This window comes from Saccharomyces paradoxus (genome assembly GCF_002079055.1).
Source record: "Saccharomyces paradoxus strain CBS432 chromosome XII sequence".
In the NCBI taxonomy this organism is placed as follows: Eukaryota; Fungi; Ascomycota; class Saccharomycetes; order Saccharomycetales; family Saccharomycetaceae; genus Saccharomyces; species Saccharomyces paradoxus.
Genome location: NC_047498.1, coordinates 284,015 through 296,915, shown reverse-complemented (window position 1 = coordinate 296,915; position 12,901 = coordinate 284,015). Strand labels below are relative to the sequence as shown.

Genomic DNA, 12,901 nt, shown 5'->3' with positions numbered 1-12,901 from the left:
CATGATGATTGATTTTTTATTTGATTTTTTATTTCCTTTCAATTCCCAACTCTTGGGCATAAGAATATTAATAGGCGGGAATCTACTATTTTGATAGCAATGGATATTCCAACCAGAGAAGTGCTCTTTAATTGATTAGTGTACCAATTAGTTTCTGTTGAAGATATCTATGTTTTTCACTGTGGTACTTCTGGTTCTGTTATCTCTTTTATAAATACCAACCAGCTGTTGTGCTAGTTCGAACATGTTATTCCTTAGGGAAATAACAATAAACTGTGCATTCTTAGTTCTTTCTTTGATATAGTTAGCTACAATTGACACATTTCTGAAATCCAAAGCAGCATCGATTTCATCCATGACATAAAGGGGAGTTGGTTTATACTTATGTAAAGCAAAAACTAAAGCCAAGGAACTTAGAGTTTTTTCACCACCTGAAAGATTTGTAATATTCCTCCAACTCTTTTTAGGAGGCATGACACTGAAGGTGACACCTTCGGAAAAAGGATCAAGACTATCCACAAGTTCCAATTCAGCATTTCCACCCATAGTGATCATTTGATACATTTCTTTCAAGGTCATTGATATGATATTGAAGCCAACCATGAACTCATCGAATCTTTTCTTCTTGAGTATTTCTACCTGTTCTTTAACTTCATCTCTTTTTTGAACAGCATTATTTAAATCCAGCTTCCTTCTTTTAAACTCTACTAAGCGCCTAGCATACTCCTCCAAAACTCCAATATCCACATTAGTCTCTTCGACGTAATATGTCAATTCATTAATTTCACTTTCAAGTAGTTCTGTATCCAATTCCCTTAATTCATCCTCAGAAAGCCTTGGTATTCCTCTGGAAACCTCATCCGAAGTCTCATCAACGTTCATTGAATGTTTATTGTCACAAGAATCCTCGTCGTCCTGTATTTTACCCTCAACTTGAGTTTCACAAGATCGGTATTCCCGATCAACTTCCTGATCATCTTCAATATCCTCCTTCATTATGTCCATTTGATTATTGTCAAGCATTTCCAGAGTATGTATTACATCCCTAATTGAGAGTTCGTTTAATCCTTTCTCTTGTTGTTTTATCTCGCTTTTGATATACGCCAATAATGAATTCAATTTTTCCAACTTGTTTTTCATTTCAATTTCCAGGGATTTGAATTCATCAATATTTTCCTCCATCTCGTCTACTTTTTCCTTCAGTTGTTCGTTCTGTTCTCTTAATTCTCTTTTCAAGTTGAGCGTCTCAGTCATATTTATGTCATTTTCTGACAAAGCCAGTTTTGTGTGCTTTAGTTTTTCTTCGATGATTTTTAGCTCATTTGATGATAGTTCTACGTCTCCTTCAGTGTTCTTCAGCTGTTTTTGAAATTTTAGGACATCCCCTCCTGACTTCTTTAAGCCTGACTTAACTTTTTTAAGTTTGGCGACTAGAATATCTAACCTCTGACAAAGTGACTGAACTTTTGAATTTTGCATCTGCAATCTGGTACCACCAACTTTCATGATTTCGCCTTGCAAGGTTTTGATCTTCTCCTTTTTGGTTTTTGTTTCGGATTGCAAATCATCGTATTCGTTTCTCAAGCGTTCCAAGTTTTTCATTACTATGTTTAGCTGCGCTTTGTCACTGACTGCCCTGACGTATGTCGTTTCCGCCTCCTTCACTTGTTGTTCTGCCAGTGTTAATTCACTCGCTAAGGAATCAGCTTCCAATTCTGCCCTTGATATTTGTGATTCCAGTTCTGGTTCGTGATCCCTCAATTTCTTCAGTTCTTCCTCCATCTCATGAACTGTATCGTTTGCCACGCGGAAGTTACTTTCTCTTTCAGACAGCTCACGCTCAATTTTATCCACCTCTTCCGGGGTGTAATCATCTACTTTGTCTGACTGGCTCGTTCCTAATCTCATTAGACCTCTTGCCACATGGTTACCACCGCCACTCATTGTACCAGAGATATCAATTAATTTCCCATCTACAGTGACCACTCTAAATCTTTTCTTCCCATACGCTACATTATTGGCTTGCTTTAGGTTCCGAGCAACTAAGGTGTCTCTAAGAACACTGTAGAACGCATTTGAGAATTTGGGGTTTTTAGGCTTAACTAAATCGAATAGCCTTGGCACATTTTCTGGTGTACTGATAGGTTGTAAATTAAATTGACGTAACCTATCCAAAAGAATAAATCTTGCGTAACCAAGTTTGTTTTTTCTTAAGTAATCGATGCAGTGCTGTGCACATTCTACAGTATCGACCACCACATCATCCAGTCTTGGACAGGCAGTAGAAATAGCCACATCAAAACTATCGTCGATAACGCCCAAATCCCCCAGACGTCCATGGAATCCATTTATACGTCCAGACTTCTGCAATCTCGATAAAGCTGTTAAAACTTTACTTTTATTTTGAGCCTTCGATAAAGAAGATCGAGCTTCCATCGCACGTTGGCGGTGGGTGTTCAAAACCTTTTGCATTTCTTTTAACTTTAGATGAGCGGAACTGAAATTCTTTTCACCTTGTGATCTTTCATCTATGAGTGAGTTCAACTTCTTTTTAAGATCGAGAATAAGACCTTGTAGCTCCTGCTTATGTGTTTTCTTAGCAAGAACTTTCTCTTCCAAGGTTTCAACGTTTTTTTTTAGCTTAGCCTGAGTTTCTTCTAATAAAGATAGTTCAGATTCAGCCAATTGTATTTGCGATTTTTTTTCCTGAAGTTGAAGATCCCAGGGTTCCAGTTCCTTTTCATGCCGGATAATGTCTGCAGAAATATCCTTGGTTTTGTCTTTCAAAGATAGCTTAATATCATCAAGTATCCTTCGTTCCTCCTCCAACGATTGAGTCAAATCTTTGATCTCTGTCTCGTGTTCAGTCTGTTGCCCACGAAGCTCTTCAAGCATGTGCTCGGCTTCCGATATCGAATTTTTGGTGGACTTCAAAGTCTTTTCCGCTTTTGCCATTTTATTAACCAAATTTTTTGTTCTCTCTTCTAAAGAAACTCTGGTGCCTTCTAATTCTCTTCTTTCAAAAACTAAAGTCTTTTCTTTTGAAGCACAAGATGATATTCGATCTTTTATTTCCTTACGTTGAGCTTTAACCTCGTCCACTTTTTCCAAAGATTCTTGAAATTTCATCTTTTCAGTTTCGAGGTCCTCATTCGAAGAAGAGATCTTTTCCAAGGTACTGGCAAGCTTAGAGTTGTTTTGAAACAACTTAAATTGAAATAATTTTGATTTTAAAAGTGTTAGCTGCTTTTCCTTATCTAAAAACTCCAACGCAGTTTCTTTTCCTGACTCCAATGAATTCTTTTCTCTATCAACAATTTCAAATCTATTTTCTTTTTCTAGGCAAATTTCATTTAAATTCTCAATCTGAGTCATTCGCTCTTCAATTAACGGTTTATAGTTGGCAGTTCCAATTATGTCCTCCAAATATTCCAGTAATCCGTCATCGCTCTCTTTTTCTGCCTTAGGTTTCATTTGGGCAATATTCTCTACTTCACCTTGTAGAATCAAAAATCTTTTATGATCTAAATCAATACCCTCATTTTTTAAAAGCTTTGTAACCTCTGTGTAGCTGCTTTCTTTTTCGTTTATATAATATTTTGATGAATTATTTTTAAATGCTTTTCTTGTAACGACCAGTCTAGGTTTTTCTTCATCGATTCGGGAAGTACCTGAGGATCCATCAATAACGTACTGAAAATGCACAGTTACGGAACACGATTGTAAATTCGGGAAAGCTTCCGATTTGTGAATTAGGTCGGACAATCTGTCCTGTCTCATCTTATTTGCTCTAAATCCAAATACAAATAACATCGAATCGATGACATTTGATTTGCCTGAACCATTGGGGCCTACCACTGCTGAGAAGCTGGTATGAAAGGGACCTACTACTTGTTTACCAGCGTAGGACTTGAAGTTCTCTAAGACCAATTCATTAATAAACAGTCTGCCCTGTTGCTTGCTCGATGACTGGTGGCTATCATAGATTTTTTGCAGTTCAACCCTGCTATTTTTCACAGGCGAAAGCTGGAGCAATTCTAATCTCCTAGTTGGGGATCTTCCTGGAGACCTTGGTGGCGATTGAGAATAGGCCTTATAGTCGCGGCCCCTAGAAGACGTTTTTGGTGGTTGCAAATTCGGTACATGCAGTGATGTGGTTGCTGAGTTCGTAGGTTGAGAAAAGGCGTACCGATTTTCACCAGAGCTCAAAACAAGCTTCCTAGGAGTATGTGATTTGGTATATGATGCTTCCAGCGCAGGAATATTTGGGTCTGGTGTCTTTTCAGTGCGATTAACTCGGTTTTCTACCTGTGATTCTTGTTCGATATCACCATGGTCAAGAGATAATTCTGATCGTCCTGCAGCCCCCCGCTTTTGTCTTTTACTCAATGGACTATCACACATCAGATATATTCCCTTGATTGCACCTGATTATTGTCGTAAGGTAATGCTGCTTCTTATAGAGCTTCTTTTCTAGAATAAATCCGATTCCGGTGTGGTAGATGATGTATATCGATATAGATATATTTCGCGATTATTGTAAACAATTACTTTCCGTTCAGAATTACAAACACCATTATAAAGTAGAACAAGAAGAACAGGAGAATTAATGTAGGATCAAAGGAGAAGAAGGGCAGATTCGTAGACAAGATTATTTGAACTATGGAAACACCGCCTATTGTGATTGATAACGGCTCCTACGAAATCAAGTTTGGTCCTTCCACAAAGAAGGAACCGTTTCGAGCTTTGAATGCATTGGCCAAAGATAAATTTGGGACGTCATATTTATCAAACCACATCAAAAACATCAAGGATATATCGTCTATCACTTTTAGGAGACCACACGAACTGGGACAGCTGACATTATGGGAACTGGAGAGTTGTATATGGGATTATTGCCTTTTCAACCCTTCAGAGTTTGATGGATTTGATCTAAAGGAGGGGAAGGGTCATCATTTGGTTGCTAGCGAGAGCTGTATGACCTTACCAGAACTAAGTAAACATGCTGACCAGGTGATATTTGAAGAATATGAATTCGACAGTCTTTTCAAGTCTCCTGTAGCAGTCTTCGTACCATTTACCAAGTCATATAAGGGTAAAATGAAAACAATCTCAGGCAAGGACGAAGACGCCGACATCGTTGCTAGCAGTTCAGACGGCACGACATTCACATCTAGCGAGTCCAAGGATGCGCAGAATCCCAACAGCGATTACTATGATTTCCAATTGGTTATTGACTCTGGTTTTAACTGTACTTGGATTATTCCCGTCCTGAAGGGAATACCGTACTATAAAGCGGTAAAAAAATTGGACATTGGGGGCCGTTTCCTCACTGGGTTACTAAAAGAAACGTTATCATTTAGACACTACAACATGATGGATGAAACCATACTTGTTAACAATATCAAAGAACAATGTTTATTTGTTAGCCCGGTGTCCTATTTTGACAGTTTCAAAATAAAGGATAAGCATGCACTAGAATATGTGCTTCCTGACTTCCAAACAAGCTTTCTTGGTTACGTAAGAAACCCTAGAAAAGAAAACAGTCCGTTACCAGAGGATGCACAGACCATAACATTGACAGATGAGCTTTTCACAATACCAGAAACTTTTTTCCATCCAGAAATTTCGCAGATTACAAAACCAGGCATTGTGGAGGCAATTCTAGAGAGCCTTTCCATGCTGCCAGAGATAGTACGACCTCTCATGGTAGGAAACATCGTATGCACCGGAGGAAATTTTAATCTTCCCAATTTCGCTCAACGGCTTGCAGCAGAGTTACAAAGGCAATTACCCACAGATTGGACTTGTCATGTCTCGGTGCCCGAAGGTGATTGTGCTCTGTTTGGATGGGAAGTGATGTCACAGTTTGCGAAGACTAATTCCTATCAGAAAGCGAGGGTCACAAGAGAAGAATATTATGAGCATGGTCCTGATTGGTGTACCAAACACAGATTTGGTTACCAGAATTGGATATAATTAATTATAGATTTACATAGCAACAATGAAAACCCTAAAAGTCGGGGCTTTCAGGCCATTTTTTTAATTTAGATTCTGTCATATTTTTAAGAGTCCACCGCAGGCTAAGATACATCTCATAGGGTTGACATTTTTGTTGACAAATTCCCAAATTAGGCGAAATTCCTCTTTTTTAGTGGTTAGAAACGCCATTCTTTCCCATTTTTTCGCGATACAAAAAAAGAAAAATATGGAAATGTGGAAATGTCATCACCAGAAGTCTCGAAGGAAAGTGTGCGCTTCAATAATCCCCCAGACTAGGCTTTGTAGGAGAAGCTAATATAATCTTTTGTTTTATATTTATACAGCGGATCGATTGGGAAACCAAGGAAACGCAAGAGAAAACGATCACAACACTCCTGTTCTCTGTTACGATATAGAAATTAAATGTTTGTTCATCGCCTCTGGACACTCGCATTTCCTTTTCTTGTGCAGATATCGAAGGCGTCACAGTTGCAGAATATCAAATCTTTCCTGGACATCGAAGATAATGTGCTACCCAATTTGAATATATCGCAAGATAACAGCAACGCGGTGCAAATCCTTGGCGGTGTAGACGCCTTATCTTTTTACGAGTATACAGGCCAGCAAAATTTCACCAGAGAAATAGGTCCAGAAACAAGTTCGCATGGTCTAGTTTATTACTCCAACAACACCTATATTCAGTTAGAAGGTGCCTCTGATGATACTCGAATAGACAAAATCACGCCATTCGGCGCTGATTCGTTTATCCTAAGTGGATCAGGCACGATAAACAATATGTCTGTGGGAAACCAGATATTATACAATTTGTCGACGCTATCTATGGTACCTATATTCAATCAATCGTTAGGGTCTGTCGAGACTGTACTCGTGAATGACACTTCTATTTATTTTGGAGGAAACTTTTCATACAATAATGGCTCCATGACGGGCCATAGTGCCCTCATTTGGGATTCCATATCGAACACCACTCAGCTTTTACCTTTTGGAGGGTTTGGTGAAAACTCTAATGTCAATTCAATCGTCAAGCTAAATGACGACAGCATTTTATTTGCAGGGAAATTTTATACATTGGATGATTCTTCCGTGCTTGTTACCAGTTTTAATAACGGCACGAATTCAACCTCCCCTTTAAACGTTACCACATTGGAACTAGGCCAACGAATTCCATTGAGATATGCTTCCTGGGATTCCCAGGGAAGTACAACGTTTGCGTCTAATTCATTAGTTTGCCCTGACTCTAACAACAACGGATGGCTATATCCGGCTACATCCGGGTCTCTGGTTTGTAATCTACCTTATGAAGTTTCACCAACAAAAATAAGGCTTTACAATTCTCAAAGTTCTGATAGCGAAATCTCTTTATTTCAAATTCTAACTAATCCGTCCAGTAGTATAATGAATTTGACGTATCTGGACCCACTGAGTGGGAAGTTGAAGAATTGCGATGAGTTTTGCCCTTTGTATAGTCGAGCTACTTTACAATCAGCAAGCCAGAATGTATCTTCATCCATGGACATGATCACCTTTATCGATAACAACAACACAGATGTAAAATGGTCATCGAATTTCCAAGATTTTGCGTTCGTGAATGAACTTCCCGTTTCATCTTTAAAATTCACAGCATTAAATTCATACGGTAATGGTGTTGGGTTATCCGGTTTAGAACTCTATCAGGACACATTCTCTACTTATGCTAATGATTCGCTTAACGAATATGGCTGCAGCGCGCTGGCCAATGATTCATCGTCATCTACACTATCGAGCAATGATTGGTATAACGGCCTAACAGATGAAAGTTATATAGCGACAAAATATGTTCCAGATCAGAACGAGCCAACTCCACGCGTGAAATTTTACCCAAACATTATCCACCCTGGTCATTATATTATCAACATGTATACACCCGGGTGTCTTCACGATAATACATGCTCTTCAAGAGGTATTGTTAATGTGACCATGTGGAATCAACAAAACAATACAATGATGAAGACGTACATGATCTACCAAAACAACGATAATCTAAAATATGATCAAATCTATTCAGGATATCTGGATTTCTCACCGGAAATCGTTCTGGAGTATGTCTCCGGAATCTATACAAGTAACACAGCAACAGTACTCGTGGCAGATCAAGTTAATGTCATTACTGTATCTTTAGATGCTTTTGACACTCTTTCGGAGTCTACTAATGCGAAAAGACAAACGTTATTAAATGGTATCCTCCAATACCAAAAATCAAACTTTACTGGCGCGAAATCGAATGAGACAAAGATAGGTAATACCACCCTTAACCTTTTCCCAGTAAACAATTACCCTAAGAATTCTTCCCTTTTTGCTGACATTTACGATAACAAATTAATTGTTGGTGGAGTGAGCAACCGGATTTCTATCATTGACCTTAATGACGACTTTGAAGTAACGTCAAGTAAAAATCAAACCATTCAAGGCGATGTGCATGGTATGACAAAGACAAACGAGGGCTTGCTAATATTTGGGGACATCCTCTCTTCAGATAATCAATCAACTGTTTTTCTGTATAATGGATCGTTTGAAAATATCCTCAACCATTCTAAAACAGTGGCTAGTGCCATCAATATAAGCCTTGAAAATAACGATCTGATTGTTCTTAATAACGATTACATGGTCAATGCCTCTTCCAATGTACAAATATGGAATTCTACTTCTTTTAGTCTGTCACTTTGGGCGGCTGGTAACAATGGCAACGGTGATGTTTTGTTTTCAGGCGCAGTATCTCATATGCAATATGGTAATTTGAATGGATCTGTGCGTTTTTTGAATGAAAATAAAGTAGAGGCGCTGAATCTAGAGGGGGGGATTGTACCTTACTTGGGTGCTTACTTAAATGAGTCTGCCACAGCATATGCATACGAAATAGATTCTCTGAACAAGATTTATTTTTCTAATAAAGTTTACCCTTCCTGGAATTGGTCCAACAGTATTACTCAAATGCTATACGCTAACAATCAAACTTTGCTAGCTGTCGGTTCAGAGTCCTCAGCTACGGCGGAATTGTCCGTTTTTAATTTAAGGAATTTGACCACGATTGCTAATGAAACACTGGGATCGAATGCGAAAATAAATGCATTGGTTAATTTTGAGAAAAACTGTAGCATACTTGTCGGCGGGGATTTCCAAATGACTAAACCGAATTGCTCCGGATTATGTCTATACAACTACGAAAGCAAAACTTGGTCTACATTCTTCAATAACACGATTTTTGGTGAAGTCACTCAGCTTTCGTTCACAAACGCATCGGAATTAATTATTTCTGGCCTTTTTGAAACAAAAGAATACCAATCTATACGTTTAGGATCCTTTAACTTAACCAATTCTACTATGATTCCATTATTGACTGGTTCTGAGGGGAAACTGAATTCGTTCATTGTTATTAAAGACTCCGTAGTGGCATGGAATGATACCTCATTATTTATTTATAGAAATCAAGAATGGAATATTACCTCGTTGCCTGGTAATGGCAGCTCTATCAGCTCTGTTTCGGCCATAAACACAAATATAGAGTCAGATACTTTGAGTAAGAGAACGACCAATGATGCCGATAACGGTAGTATCCTCTTACTTAACGGTAATTTCAGCACTTCGCAGTACGGAAACTTACAAAGCTTATTGTTTGATTTCCAAAAATGGACACCTTACTTCATCTCAGAAACAACTAATACTTCCAATCACAATCCAATATTTTTTATTAATAGAGACGTTTCAACTGAATTCAACTCTCAGATTCCACTCGCCAATTTGAACATCACTGTGACAAGTCCTCAATCAACATCATCCCAGTCTCCGTCTTCATCAGCCAGCGGTGAGTCTACGTCAAAATCGAAAAAAAAGAAAATAGATCGTGGGTTTGTTGTTTTGATTGGTCTTGCACTAGCATTAGGGACAGTTTCTGTCCTTGGTATTGCAGGCGTCATTCTTGCCTACGTGTTTAAAGATCCGGAGGGTGATTATAAGCCCATTAAACCGCGAATTGATGAGAATGAAATGCTTGATACCGTCCCTCCCGAAAAACTTATGAAGTTTGTCTAATCGGGGTTGTATTATATAATATATAACTACTTAAATAATGAACACTTAATATAATAAACAAAGAAAATATAGAGAACTCTAAGCCTATCAAGAATTAATGAAGAGCACCACATACATTGAATTGTGACATGGACTGTAAGTCTGTTAGAATGCACCAAAGCTGCTTTAAAATGAGTGATTTTAACTAATAATATACAAGTCCGGGTTACCGTACACTAAATTTTTTTCACGGCAATTTTTCGTTACTTGGTAATGCCATGGAAAATGTCATCGGTTCGAAGAAATAGGCCTAATGATAAACAAAAAGGTAATTCAAGGTTTTTGCATTGCTTTATTTTTTTTCTCCTACAACTTTTCCGATACGTTAGTAAAGTTCACTTTAGCTCTTTGTCCAACTTTTCCTTCACCTGCTACTGTTATTACAAATATTAGTTTTAGTAGCAGAGAGCCAGTACCGAAAGGAAAACAAAAGAGAATATTTACAAAATGGCATACTTACAGCTATTGTTGCTGTATTTTTTCGTGTCAACAGCTAGAGCCTTCTATTTGCCAGGTGTAGCGCCTACCACCTACAAGGAAAACGATGAAATCCCATTGCTCGTTAATCATCTAACTCCATCAATGTATTATCAACACAAAGATGAGGATGGTAACAATGTTTCTGGAGATAAAGAAAACTTCTTGTATTCATACGACTACTACTACAATAGATTTCATTTTTGCCAGCCCAAAAAAGTCGAAAAGCAACCTGAATCCTTGGGATCCGTTATATTTGGTGATCGAATTTATAATTCCCCATTCGAATTGAATATGTTACAAGAAAAGGAGTGTGTTTCCTTGTGTCAAACTACTATTCCCGGTAATGATGCTAAATTCATCAACAAGTTGATCAAAAACGGCTTCTTCCAAAATTGGCTTATTGATGGATTACCGGCCGCAAGAAACGTTTTTGATGGAAGAACTAAGACTAGCTTTTATGGCGCTGGTTTCGAGCTTGGTTTTGTAGAAGTAGCCCAGGGAACAGACACTAAGGCTGCTCCAAAAGAGGAAGAAACCACCAATCAAGGTGTAAAATTGGAGACACGTGATGATCGTAACATGGTGAAAACTTACGAGTTTCCTTACTTTGCCAATCATTTCGATATCATGATTGAATATCACAATCGTGGTGAAGGTAACTATCGTGTAGTTGGTGTGATTGTTGAACCAGTATCCATAAAACGTTCCAGCCCAGGTACATGTGAAACGAATGGCAACCCATTGATTCTGGACGAGGAAAATGATAATGAAGTTTATTTTACTTATTCCGTTAAATTTAATGAATCAGCCACTTCTTGGGCTACCAGATGGGACAAATATTTACACGTATATGATCCTTCCATTCAATGGTTCTCTTTGATCAACTTCTCTTTAGTTGTTGTCTTGTTGTCATCTGTTGTCATCCATTCGCTATTGCGCGCACTGAAAAGCGATTTCGCACGTTACAATGAATTAAACTTGGATGATGATTTCCAAGAAGATTCAGGCTGGAAATTGAACCATGGTGATGTTTTCCGTTCGCCAAGTCAATCACTAACGCTTTCAATTTTAGTCGGTTCAGGAGTTCAATTATTTTTGATGGTGACTTGCAGTATTTTCTTCGCTGCATTGGGCTTCCTATCTCCTAGTTCTAGAGGTTCGTTAGCCACTGTTATGTTTATCCTTTATGCATTATTCGGGTTCGTCGGCTCTTATACATCTATGGGTATCTACAAATTTTTTGATGGGCCATACTGGAAGGCAAATTTGGTATTGACCCCGCTTTTAGTTCCCGGTGCTATTCTGCTAGTAATTATCGCGTTAAACTTTTTCTTGATGTTTGCTCATTCTTCTGGTGTTATACCAGCAAGCACTCTGTTCTTTATGGTCTTTTTATGGTTTTTGTTCTCCATCCCATTATCCTTTGCTGGTTCGTTGGTTGCCAGGAAGAGATGTCACTGGGATGAACATCCAACCAAGACCAACCAAATTGCAAGGCAGATACCCTTCCAGCCTTGGTATTTAAAAACTATACCAGCTACCTTGATTGCTGGTATCTTTCCATTTGGCTCCATTGCCGTTGAGCTGTACTTCATATACACAAGTTTGTGGTTCAACAAGATTTTCTACATGTTTGGATTTTTATTCTTCTCTTTCCTTCTATTAACTTTAACAACATCACTCGTCACTATTTTGATCACTTATCATTCATTATGCCTAGAAAACTGGAAGTGGCAATGGAGAGGATTCATCATTGGAGGTGCCGGTTGTGCTTTGTACGTGTTCATTCATTCTATTTTATTCACCAAATTTAAGTTGGGTGGATTTACGACTATTGTCTTGTACGTGGGGTACTCCTCAGTTATTTCATTACTGTGCTGTCTAGTAACGGGTTCAATCGGTTTCATTAGCAGTATGCTCTTTATTAGAAAAATTTTCTCATCCATAAAAGTAGACTAAACTAACAGAAAAGAGATCCTACGTGTTGGATTGGGACATTTCTACTTATTCCTCTACCGTTTATCTTCTTTTACAACGAAAATACTGGGCTCTATAGCCCTTGGACATAATACATAGTTTTTCAGTAATATTTTTGCAAAAAGATAAATGATGCTAGAATTCGGGACATCCTTCGTTAATTTGTTTGGAGCTTTTTACATAATTCTGAAATGGTATTCTGCGCTGAATAGTTTGAAAACAAAGGCGCCTTTGATAAACAACCTGCTGCTGTAGTATACATTGACCAATGGTCACAGTAAAAGGGCTTGATTATGACTTAAAATAAGTGACAGTGACGTTTTATATTCCGTCCGGG

At 38.2% G+C, this 12,901-nt stretch overlaps 4 protein-coding genes across 4 annotated transcripts; 3 read left to right on the top strand and 1 right to left on the bottom strand.

Moving 5' to 3' along the window:
- Window positions 1–147: 147 nt before the first annotated feature.
- SMC4 (condensin subunit SMC4) lies at window positions 148–4,404 on the bottom strand (the record flags this gene model as incomplete). The annotated part of the gene is made up of 1 exon (XM_033911969.1): window positions 148–4,404. The coding sequence occupies one exon, from the start codon at window positions 4,402–4,404 to the stop codon at window positions 148–150; it is 4,257 nt and encodes a 1,418-aa protein (XP_033767860.1).
- A 258-nt stretch (window positions 4,405–4,662) lies between these two features.
- On the top strand, window positions 4,663–5,979 carry ARP6 (Arp6p; the record flags this gene model as incomplete). Its single annotated transcript, XM_033911968.1, has 1 exon — window positions 4,663–5,979. The coding sequence occupies one exon, from the start codon at window positions 4,663–4,665 to the stop codon at window positions 5,977–5,979; it is 1,317 nt and encodes a 438-aa protein (XP_033767859.1).
- Window positions 5,980–6,405: 426 nt separating this feature from the next.
- Window positions 6,406–10,068, top strand: RAX2 (Rax2p; the record flags this gene model as incomplete). Its single annotated transcript, XM_033911967.1, has 1 exon — window positions 6,406–10,068. The coding sequence occupies one exon, from the start codon at window positions 6,406–6,408 to the stop codon at window positions 10,066–10,068; it is 3,663 nt and encodes a 1,220-aa protein (XP_033767858.1).
- Window positions 10,069–10,554: 486 nt separating this feature from the next.
- Window positions 10,555–12,546, top strand: EMP70 (Emp70p; the record flags this gene model as incomplete). The annotated part of the gene is made up of 1 exon (XM_033911966.1): window positions 10,555–12,546. One exon carries the CDS (start codon window positions 10,555–10,557, stop codon window positions 12,544–12,546), a length of 1,992 nt encoding a protein of 663 aa, XP_033767857.1.
- Between the last annotated feature and the right edge of the window lie 355 nt (window positions 12,547–12,901).